The 12,563-nt window shown below is 38.7% G+C and overlaps 1 protein-coding gene across 1 annotated transcript in view; it reads right to left on the bottom strand.

The window, feature by feature from the left end:
* Positions 1–12,563, bottom strand: part of NCAPG (non-SMC condensin I complex subunit G) — a 43,091-nt gene that overhangs the window by 5,184 nt on the left and 25,344 nt on the right. Inside the window, exons 15-16 of the mRNA XM_084971622.1 lie at positions 2,802–2,983; positions 2,083–2,257 (exon numbers count right to left, since the gene is read on the bottom strand). Coding sequence (XP_084827748.1) covers positions 2,083–2,257; positions 2,802–2,983 — 357 coding nt within the window. The remainder of the gene's footprint in view (positions 1–2,082; positions 2,258–2,801; positions 2,984–12,563) is intronic.

The raw sequence follows: 12,563 nt of genomic DNA, 5'->3' as shown, positions 1-12,563 counted from the left end.
GATCAGCTGGGATCTTACAACTACATGCCACTTCAACTTTGTGCTCTGCCCAATCTATTTCCCTCGCCCTTCCAAGATGTTCATCTTAAGAGTACGCCCTAATGTTAATCGCTTCTTTGAGCTCTTCTATCACTCATACTTCATTCAGCTCCTTTGCCTTGCAAAGCTTTCTCTTCTAAATTTTTGTATCTATTTTTTTTTTTTTTGGCTGCCCCACAGCATATGGAGTTCCCAGGCCAGGGATCAGATCTGAGCGACCCAAGCCCACAGCTACAGCAACTCTGGATCCTTAATCCACTGTGCCAGGCTGGAGATCAAACTTGTGTCCAGTGCTCCCAAGATGCTGCCAATCCCAGTGCACCACAGCAGGAACTCCCACAATTTTTTTCTCTTTTCTATTTCTTTTTCTGTAAGCTTTTATCTCCTAACTGCACCGATTTTTTTTTTTTTTTTTTGCTATTTGTTGGGCCGCTCCCGCGGCATATGGAGGTTCCCAGGCTAGGGGTCGAATCGGAGCTGTAGCCACCGGCCTACGCCAGAGCCACAGCAACGCGGGATCCGAGCTGTGTCTGCAACCTACACCACAGCTCACAGCAACACCGGATCCTTAACCCACTGAGCAAGGGCAGGGGCAGAACCCGCAACCTCATGGTTCCTAGTCGGATTCCTTAACCACTGCGCCACGACGGGAACTCCTGTACCGATTTTTAACTGCTCTCTTTGTTAATATTCTCTATACCTCTTACCAATTCACCTCACCTAATGATAATGACCACCAAGTTAATTTTCCTAATAATTTTCATCCCATTAACCCTTTCATTACATGCTCTGCAAACAGAGTCAACTCCAAACTCCCTATTCTAAGGTTCTGCCCTAACAGGCTTATTCGAGATCCTTAGCTGTAATGATTTCTTCCATAATTCCCCGACATGACTTGTACAACCAGCTACATTTAGCATCTTTCCTAAAGTCTCTTCTCTATGCAAACCACCCCTCAAATTCCCACAAGGCCTAAGTAAATAAAGCACTTAGTAGCTTTATCACTGACCCTTACTAGATTTTGCCTTAATATCCTTTGTAATCTTTCCAATAACATGTAACATAGTGGCTGCATACTTCAATTACTAAGTGTCAATTAAAACAGAAGACCAATCCTTTCACCTTAGTCAGCTAGTATCTGAAATCATTAACACACTGATTTTCAAATGGTGAATGTTTGAGCAAATGGTGTTAAAGGGTTAAAAACCAGCTTACATTTAAATTGTGTGAGATTACACACTTACCCCGCATCTTTGAATTAAAAACAAAACTAAGCTTGAGGTGAGTTTCATTCTTTGAATTCTCCTTCCTTGTATTAGAAACACAGCAGAAAAACCAACAATTGAGGACTCAGAGAGTCCTACATGACAGGTCATGGTTCAGAACGATTAACATCCCAGCACTAGGTGAGGAGAGGGTAGGAAGGACGACGAATTTTTGCTAACTTTAGCAGCAAAAACGTTAGCACTGACTACTTCTATTTTTGTGATTCTCCCCATTTCCCAAAAGTTCTTTTGCATTTTTAAAAGTATAGTTCATCTACAATGTCATATTAGTTTCAGGCATACAAGAGGGATTCAAAATTTTAATGGATTGTACTCCATTTAAAGTTATTACAAACTAATGGCTGTATTTCCCTGTGCTGTACAATATATCCTTGTAGCTTATTTATTCTATATGTAAATCCCTTATTTCTATCTTGCACTTTTTAATCCCTCATTTCTATCTTGTCCTTCCACCTTCCCTCTCCCCACTGGTAACCATTTGTTTGTACTCCATATCTGTGTTTTATTAATACTTATTGTTTTAGATTCCCACATATAAGTGATGGTATTTGTCTCTGTCTGACTTATTTCACAAAGCATACTACCCTCCAGGTTCATCCATGTATTTGCAGAAGATCTTGTTCTTTGTGCTATGTGCTACCGTATAAAACAGGAATCCCAAGGTCAATATGCAGCTTCTATTTCAAAGTATCTATGAAAGGGATTGTTTCACCAAAGCAACAGTGACTCCTTACCATCCAAAGGCTAACTCACCTACCTGATAATCTTGGGAATCCTTGGCTTTAGGATTTAATCCACTTGGTCTCGTCAAATCTACAAGTAACTCGGCAACATTAGTGATATCTATTTCAGCTAAAGGAGAAGAGCCAGGGGCATTGGCCAGTGTTTGTAGAGTTGGAAGAAAGGCTTCTTCAAAACATTCCTGGTTATTCCTATTGAAAAACAATTTGAGCAAAGTTGGCAAAGAAAAAGCATGTGACCACTAAAAAAATTTTTAGGAGCTCCCGTTGTGGCACAGCAGAAATGAATCCAACTAGTAACCATGAGGAAGAGGGTTTGATCCCTGGCCTCGCTCAGTGGGTTAAGGATCCGGCATTGCCGTGAGCTGTGGTGTAGGTCACCGATACAGCTCAGATCCTGCATTGCTGTGGCTGTGGTATAGGCCAGCAGCTGTAGCTCCGATTTGACCACTAGCCTGGGAACTTCCACATGCCACAGGTGCAGCCCTAAAAAGCAAATGCAAAAAAAAAAAAAAAAAAAAAAAGTAAATATATATGAAATTCACCCAAGATAACAGTACATGTTCATCTGGGAAAGAGTCAAATAATTTAGGTGGACAGATGTTAGGTAAATTCTTCCCATTCCCTCACTATCATTGAGGAAAAAGAACATTAACAACAAAATACTATAGCTATGACTCATGGGGAGCCTGAACTGAACCTCCAGTTAGATTTTGATTTATCGAGGACTAAGTACCTGCTTGCATAAGCAAAGAGGGGAAAGAACACGCCAAGGCAATGTCGAAGTCGAACATCCTCTTCAGTCACAGGATTATACCACAACAAGACAAGCCGGGAAAGAATCCTGCTGCTGACCAAGAGCCCAGAGAACATCAGCTTGGCCAGTCCTTCTGCAGCTCCTGTCCTGAGTTCAGACACCTAATAAAAATGACTTTCATTACAAGAAATTTTTTACTTGTATTTCCTTTAAGGCTTACATTATAGCCGGTCACATAAGTTATCCAAACTCATGTTAATATGAACTTTTTAAAAGGCACATAAAAGATTTTGTTTCCTCCTTTCAGGTTAAGGCTAAGTGACAAATTATTAATCTAGCTATGAAAATTTTAATTCCCTTTAATTTCTTTAGAAGAATCAAAAGATCTTATAACATTATACCAGAAATCAAAACAATATGTATTCAACACTTACCAACACTTACCACAAGTGCTAAGATATGGCAAACCAACAGTAATGGTCTTTGCCATCAGAGAAAGTGTTTATAAATTAAAGCTCCAGAGGTAAGCACAGCAATATGTGAGAATAATGGGTAAAATGTGAATAAAGGTGAATAAAGCAGAAAAAGACATTCCTAGAAAGAATAACCACAACAAATCTAGAGAAGAAAACAGAAAAGATGCAGTGTTATTCAAATGGACATATGGGTAGAAACGAGGGGTAGTTAAAAATACTGAAACTGAATTCAAGCCTTTGACATTTCCTAGCTAAGTGATCTGCTCCTGTGCGTATTACTTCATTTCTTTGTACCTCACCTTTTTTCATATACAAAAAGGGGGTACTAAAGTTTTTACCACAAAAGTGTTACAAAAATAAATACATGTAGACCTCTTAGAAGCTAATCCACAGAGTAAATCCTCAACAAACATCATTAACTATTTAGTATTACTAATGGAAAGTAACTTTTGCTCAGTATCAGAGACGCGTTGAAAAATTAGGTAAAGAAATTCAACCTTCATGAGGCAGAATATGTTGCAAGTTTTTGAAAGGATTGGAAGATTTAAATGTGATTTCAGAAAAATTATCTTGACAGGTTATAATCTGGGAATGAAAGACAAGACAAAACTATGGGATAGGAGTTCCCACCGTGGTTCAGTGGTTAACAAATCCAACTAGAAACCATGAGGTTGCGGGTTCGGTCCCTGGCCTTGCTCAGTGGGTTGAGGATCCAGTGTTGCCATGAGCTGTGGTGTAGGTTGCAGACGCGGCTCGGATCCCGCGTTGCTGTGGCTCTGGCGCAGGCCAGTGGCTACAGCTCCAATTAGACCCCTAGCCTGGGAACCTCCATATGCCGTGGGTGCCACCCCAGAAAAGACAAAAAACAAAAACAAAAACAAAAAAAAAACAAACCTATGGAGATAGAAAGGAAAATAAAATGAGTAGACACAAGAACTATTACAGACATTTTTTCAAAAATCAAAAATAAGGTATACTACAGTTCCCACTGTGGCTCAGTGGGTTAAGGCCCCAACGCCATCTCCCATAAGGCTGCAAGGTTGATCCCTGGTCTCATTCAGTTGGTTAAGGATCTGACATTTCCTCAAGCTGCAACACAGGTCGCAGATGTGGCTCAAATCTGGTGTTGCCATGACTAGGGCATAGGCCTCAGCTCCAGTTTGAACCCTCGCCCAGGAACTTCCATATGCTGTAGGTACAGCCATAAAAGAGAAAAAAAGGTACAGAGGTTGATAAGACTAAGTGCCAGGACTGGCACGTGCTTTCCACATTCTAACTTATTAGGGCTCACAACAACCATGAGCGCAGAGACTTTGCTCCACTCAGCACGGTGCTCTCAAGAGCATATACTGACTGGCACATAAATATTTGTTAACTGAATTAAAGAATGATCCCACTGAACAGGCATCATCATTCCCATTTTAAAGATAATGAAAGAGGCCAGAGACAATAAATACTTTACGGAAGATTCACAGATGTTACCAGGACGCAAGTCTACAAGTCTCCTACTGCAAAAGCTGCATGCCTTCCACCTTTTTAAAATTTCTAACACAGGAATGTGAATTGGGACAGGACTACAAATCTTTAAAGTAAAAGACTGTTACTTATGCTTGAAGGACAGTAAGGGAAGTCAAGATTTTTTTTGGTGGGTTATAGTAAAAATAAAGTCAAAGTCACAGACTCTAGTTTAGCCAGAAAGATTAGTGGTACCCACACTATTAAAAATATATATATATATATTCATCTACTGTCAAACAGTTTTCATGTTCAATAGTTTCCCTATCTATGCAATGTCAGCAAGTCCGCAGCACTGGACAATTCTCAACAAGAAGTTAGTCTATCACTTGGCTAATAACTCAAAATTTAAGAAAATACTAAAAGAAGGACTTGTTTCTGCCATTTTGCAGTCAAAATGTGATGTCAAAAACTGTTACAACAGACAAAGGACATTACATGTTGATTTTTAAGAGGTCAATTCAAAAAGATAATTATAAAACATATACACGACAAACAAAAGAGCCCCAAAATAAATGAACAAACTGACAAAATTGTAGGGAAAAACAGACAGCTCTACAACAGAACTAAAAAGACCAGTAAAGAAACAGAGCACTTGAACACCACCATAAATCAACTAGACCTCAAAAAATAAAGACTATTCCACCCTACAATAGCAGACTACACATTCTTCTCAAGTGTACATGGAACATTCTCAAGAATGGACCCTACTAGTTCCAAAACAAGTCTCAATAAATTTATAAAGAATGATATCATGCAAAGTGATCTTCTCCAACCACAACGAAATACACCTGGAGGAGTTCCCATTGTGGCGCAGCGGTTGACAAGTCTGACTAGGAACCATTGAGGATGAGGGTTTGACCACTGGCCTAGCTCTAAGGATCCAGCGTTGCCGTGAGCTGTGGTGTAGGTCACAGACGTGGCTCCAATATGATATTGCTGTGGCTGTGGCATAGGCCGGCAGCTATAGCTGATTCAACCCCTAGCCTGGGAACCTCCACATTCTGTGGCTACGGTCCTAAAAAAAATATATATATTGACAAATATGTAAATTAAATACACTCTCCTTACACATCAACAGGTCAAAGGAAAAATTCAAAACAAATTAAAAAGGACTTAAATAGATGAATAAAAATGAAAACACAACAAACCAAAACTTATAGAGTGCAGTAAAAACAAGTTGGGGGAAATTTATAGCTATAAATATCTTCATTAAAATCTCAAATCAATAACCAAACTTCACACCTTAAAAAAAAAAAATCAGAAAAAAAAATCAATGAGAAAAAAAAGAAATGCAAATAACTACAATCAGAAATGAAAGCAGGGACATTACAACTGACCTTGCAGAAATAAAAAGGATTATAAATGAATATTAAGAATAACTGAATACCAACAAATAAAACAACCTAGATGAAATGAACTACTTCCTAGAAACGCAAATTACCAAGACAGACTCAGGAAGAAATCTAAAAATAAAAAGATTAAATAAATCAGAAACCCCTCCAAAAAAATAAGTCTATGACCAGATGTGTTCACTGATAAATTCTACCAAATATTTAAAGAAAAATTAACATCGATCTTTCTCAAAAGTCCTCTACAAAAAAAAAAAAAAAAAAAAAAAAAAAACAAACAAACAAACAAAAAAAAACAAAAAAACCAGAACAGGAGGAAACAACTCCTATTTCAGTTTCCGAGGTCAGTAGTACCCTGATACCAAAGGAAAAACAACACAAGGAAACTATAGACCAATTTCCATAAAGATCTTTTAACAAAGTACTGCCAAACTAACCGCAACATATTTAAAAAGGATTATACACCATAACTAAGTGGGATTTATCCAAAGAATGGAAGAGTGGCTTAGCATAAAAAAACCAGGCAAGGAGTTCCCGTCGTGGCGCAGTGGTTAACGAATCCGACTAGGAACCATGAGGTTGCGGGTTCAGTCCCTGCCCTTGCTCAGTGGGTTAACGATCCGGCGTTGCCGTGAGCTGTGGTGTAGGTCGCAGACGCGGCTCGGATCCCGCGTTGCTGTGGCTCCGGCGTAGGCCGGTGGCTACAGCTCCGATTCAACCCCTAGCCTGGGAACCTCCACATGCCGTGGGAGCGGCCCAAGAAATAGCAACAACAACAAAAAGACAAAAGACAAAAAAAAAAAAAAAAAAAACCAGGCAAGGGAGTTCCCATTGCAGCTCAGCAGGTTAAGAACCTGACTAGGGTCCGTGAGGACGCAGGTTTGATCCCTGGCCTTGTTCAGTGGGTTAAGAATCTGGTCTTGCCACAAGCTGCAGCATAGGTCACAGATGAAGCTCCAATCTGGTGTTGCTGTGGCATAGGCCAGCAGCTGCAACTCCAATTTGACTCCTAGCCTGGGAACTTCCACATGCCACAGGAGGGGGCCCTAAAAAGAAAGAAAAATTAAAAGAAATCACATGATTGTTGCAACTGATATAGAAAAAGAATCTGACATAATTGAACACACTTTCATTATTGGAAAAAAACCAAAAAATCCTCAGAGAAATAAAAATAGAAGAGAATTTCCTCAAAACAACAAAGAGCATTTATGAAGAATCCACATCATACTCAATGGTTAAAGGCTGAAAACTTCCCCCCAAGATCAGAAACAAGACAAGCAAGTTCTAGGCCAGAGCAATGAGGCAAGGAAAAAAAGACATCCAAATTGGGAAGGAAGAATTAAAACTGTCTTCACAGATGATGTGAGTCTTATAGGGAAAAATCCCAAAGTGCACACATGCACACACACACACGCAGACACACAAACTACAAGAGCTAACAAATGAATGCAGCAAAGCTGCAGGATACAAAATCAAACCCACACACAGAAATACAGTAGTTTCTATACAACATGAATGAACAATTTAAAAGGGAAATTAAGAAAACAGTTCCATTTACCATAGCATCCAAAATAAAATATATAGGAGTAAACTTAACCAAGGAAGCAAAAAAACAAAACTACACTCTGAAAACTATATAACATTTCTGAAAGAAATTAAAGACAATCCAAATAAATGTAAAGACATTTGAGATCATGGATTGGAAAACATTAAGATGGCAATACTGACCAAAGCAACCTACCTGTTCAATGCAATCCCCATCAAAATTCCCACAGACTTTCTGCAGAAATGGAAAAGTCAACCCTCAAATTCATAAGCAACTGCCAGGTACCCCAAATAGCCAAAACAGTATCAAAAAAACCCAACTCCCTGATTTCAAAACTTTACTATGAAGTTATATGAATCAAAACAGTCTGGTATTGGCACAAGGATGGACATAGAAAACTGAATAGAATTCAAAGTCTAGAAATAAACTTATATACCTATGATCAATTGATTCTCTGATCCACCAAAATGATTCTAAAACAATTCAATAGAAAAAGAATAATCTCTTCAATTAAGGGTGCTGACACAACTGGATGTCCAAAGGCAAACCAATGAAATCAGACATCTACCTCACATAAAAATTTAAAAGTTTTTATACATCTAAGGACAGAATTAAGTAAAAAGACAAACCTACTAGAAAAATATTTACCTATTACGTATCTAATAAGGATGTACTATCCAGAATATGCAAAGAATTCCAAAGGACAATCCAATTTAAAAATGAGCAAACAAGACATGGAAGCAACCTAAATGTCCAACAACAGAGGAATGGATAAAGAAGATGTGGTACATATATACAATGGAATATTACTCAGGCATTAAAAAGAATGCAATAATGCCATTTGCAGTAACATGTATGGTCCCAGAGATTATCACACCAAGTGAAGGAAGTCAGAGACTGAAAGAGAAAGTTCATATCACTTACATCACTTATATATGGAATCTTAAGGATATAAATGAACATCTGGAGTTCCCGTCGTGGCGCAGTGGTTAATGAATCCGACTAGGAACCATGAGGTTGCGGGTTCGGTCCCTGCCCTTGCTCAGTGGGTTAACGATCCGGCGTTGCCGTGAGCTGTGGTGTAGGTTGCAGACGCGGCTCGGATCCTGCGTTGCTGTGGCTCTGGCGTAGGCTGGTGGCTACAGCTCCGATTCGACCCCTAGCCTGGGAACCTCCATATGCCGCGGGAGCGGCCCAAGAAATAGCAATAGCAATAACAACAACAATAAAAGACAAAAGACAAAATAAATAAATAAATAAATAAATGAATATCTGCAGAATAGAAATAGACTCAATAGAAACAGACTCATAGATTTTGAAAAACTATGGTTGCCTACAGGACAGATTGCAGGGGGCAGGGTGGGGATGGACCAGGGGTTTGGGGTTAGCATATGCACAGTGAGGTATATGGAATGATTGGCCACTGGGGACCTGCTGTATAGCACAGGGAATTCTACCCAATATTCTGTGATACTCTATGTGGGAAAAGAATCTAAGAGAATGGATGTGTGTACATGTATAAGTGAACCACTTTGTTGTACAGCAGGTTTTCGCAGCCTTATAAATCAACTGTACTTCAATAAAATTTTAAAAACATGAAAAAAAATTTAAGAAAATGAGCGAAGGATTTGAACAGATATTTCTCCAAACAAGGTATACAGAGAGCCAAAAAAGCACATGTAGATGCTCGTCATTAGGGAAATGCAATTCAAAACCACAATGAGGTACCAATTTAATCAACTAAAATGATTAAAATTGTTAACAATTTTTTGTTATTAATAAAACAAAGAAATTATTTTAAAATAACAAATGTTCATAAGGATGGAACCCTGGAACATTGTTAGCGACAATGTAAAATGGTTCAGCTGCTATGGAAAACAGTTTGGCAGGTTCTCAAAAAAGTTTAAGAAATTACCACGTGATGGAGTTCCCATGGTGGGTCAGGGAAAAAACGAATCTGACTAGTATCCATGAGGATGCAGGTTTGATCCCTGGCCTCACTCAGTGGGTTAAGGATCCAGCGTTGTCATGAGCTGTGGTGTAGATCGCAGATGCGGTTTGGATCCCGCGTTGCTCTGGGGAAGGCTGGCAGCTGCACCTCCGATCTGACCCCTAGCCTGGGAACCTCCATATGCTGCAAAGTATAGCCCTAAAAAGACAACAAACAGAAACAAAACAAATTACCACGTAAGAGCATAAAACTCCTACAAGAAAACAAAAGGATAATGCGCTCCTTAACATAAGTCTCAGCAATGATTTTTGTATTTGATACCAAAAGCAAAGATAAACAATTGGGATTATATCAAACTGAAAAGCTTCTGCAGAACAAAGGAATCCATCAACAAAACAAAAAGGCAATTATATGGAATGGGAGAAAATATTTGCAAATTATATACCTGATAAGGGGTTAATATCCAAAATATATAAAGAACTCATACAACTCAATAGCAAAACCCAAACAATTTGATTAAAAAATGGGCAGAGGGGAGTTCCCGTCGTGGCGCAGTGGTTAACGAATCCGACTAGGAACCATGAGGTTGCGGGTTCGGTCCCTGCCCTTGCTCAGTGGGTTAACGATCCGGCATTGCCGTGAGCTGTGGTGTAGGTTGTAGACGCGGATCGGATCCCTCCTTGCTGTGGCACTGATGTAGGCCGGTGGCTATGGCTCCGATTCGACCCCTAGCCTGGTAACCTCCATATGCTGCAGAGGCGGCCCAAGAAATAGCAAAAAGACAAAAAAAAAAGGGGGGGGGGGCAGAGGAAGTGAACAGATTTTTTCCAAAGAAGATACATAAATGGCTGACAGGTACATGAAAAGGTGCTCATCACTAATCATCAGGGAAACACAAAACTACAATGAGCTATCACCTCCCACTTAATGGCTTTATCAAAAAAACATGAGCTAAGTGTTGGCAAGGATGGTAGAGAAAAGGGAATCTTAGAGTACAGTTTGGTGGGAATATAAACTAATGCAGCCATTATGGAAAATAGTATGAAGTTTCTCAAAAATTAAAAATATAACTACCATATGATTCAACAATCCTGATTCTGAGGCTATATTCAAAAGAAATGAAAACAACTTCGAAGAGATCTCTGCACTATGTTCACTGTAGCATTATTTAAAAGAGCCAAGACATAGACACAACCTAAAGTGTCCATCAATGAATGAACAAAGATGTGGGCTATATAATGCAATGTCAGTCATAAAAAAGAAGGAAATCCTGCCATTTACAACAACAGAGATGGACCCTGAGGACATTATGCTAAGTGAGACAGCCAGCCAAAGAGACAAATACCGCATGATATACTTACATGTAGTAGAATTAAAATTCAAACTAGAAACAGCAGAAAAGTGGTTGCCACAGACTAGTGGGTGAAAGAAATAAGAGGTTGACAAAAGGGTATACTTTGTTATAAAATGAATAAGTTCTATTATACCTCAAAAAAAAAAAAAAAGTTCTCCCATTGTGGCTCAGCAGTAACGAACCCAACTAGTATCCATGAGGACGCAGGTTCAATCCCTGGCCTTGCTCGGTGAGATGAGGATCCGGTGTTGCCATGAGCTGAGGTGTAGGCCAGCAACTGTAGCTCCGATTCAACCCCTAGCCTGGGAACTTTCATATGCCACAGGTACAGCCCTAAAGAGCAAAAAAAAAAAAAAAAAAAGTTCTAGAGACCTAATGTAAAATATGGTGACTAGCTGATAACACTACTGTATCACTGAAATTCACTGAGAGTAGAACTTATATGTTCTCACTTAAAGAACTATGTGAAGATGTGTTAATTACTTAGGATCTGGAGCAGGGGTAGAATCCTAAAAACAAAAACAAAAAAGAATGAACATGTGATCCAGTAATCCCCCTTCTAGGGAAACAAATACATCTTCATATTCACTATTCACCATAGCCAGAAGATGGAATCAGCCCAAATACCCTTCAGTGGATGAATGGCTAAAATTGTGGTATGTGTGTAAGATGGAATATTGTTCTACCATAAGAAGGCTTGCAATAGAAGCCACAGCATAGATAAGCCTTGAATACTAGCTAAGTGAAAGAGAGTAGCACCAAGTCATATACTTTATGATTCCACTTAACATGAAATATCCAGAAGTTACATCCATAAAGACAAAATGAAAACTGGTTGTTATCAGCGGCTACTGGTAGGGGAAATGAGGAGCAACTACTTAATGGATAGTTTCCTTTTTGGATAATGCAAAAGTTTTAAAATTGTGATAGAGACAGTGGTTGCACTATTATTTCTAAGGTACTAAATGTCAATGAACTGTTCACTCTAAAAGTGAATGTTGTATTTATGCTATGTCAATTTCACCTCAATAAATAAAAACCTTATTTAAATGTTTATATGTTATAAAAATGTAGCTTATGAGTACCTTCAGGAAAGAAATATAATCCCATAACACATCTCAGAATTTCCATTCACCAATGCAAAATTATTTTAAATTATTTCTTAACTGTTGGAGAAAAAACTTTTAAGTCATAGATCACAGAGAAAAAAGGAGTTCCCTGGTGAATCAGAGGGCTAAGGATGTGGCACTGTCACCACAATGGCACAAGTTTGATCCTCGGCCCAAGTAAATCCCACATGCTTAAGCCAAAAGAAAAAAAAAGGGATGAAAAAATAACCACCCCATAATCATTTTTTTAGTACTTCAATTCTCTATACATGTAATTGGATAGTGATAAATCAGGTATAGTAGAAATGAAAGGGTTTAATGAGGATATTCAAAAGGCAAATTTTTTAAATGTTGCCCAAGTTTAAACTTTATTTTAAAAATATAAAGAGCATAAACATACATATGCTGAAAATGACATTTCACAATCACAGAGCTATG

The sequence above is a fragment of the Sus scrofa genome, chromosome 8, assembly GCF_054392235.1.
Source record: "Sus scrofa isolate SSC_HxYL_T2T_F1_AM1 chromosome 8, Sscrofa_HxYL_maternal_Yorkshire_Landrace_v2.0, whole genome shotgun sequence".
NCBI lineage: Eukaryota > Metazoa > Chordata > Mammalia > Artiodactyla > Suidae > Sus > Sus scrofa.
This window is presented reverse-complemented; position numbering and strand designations above follow the sequence as displayed.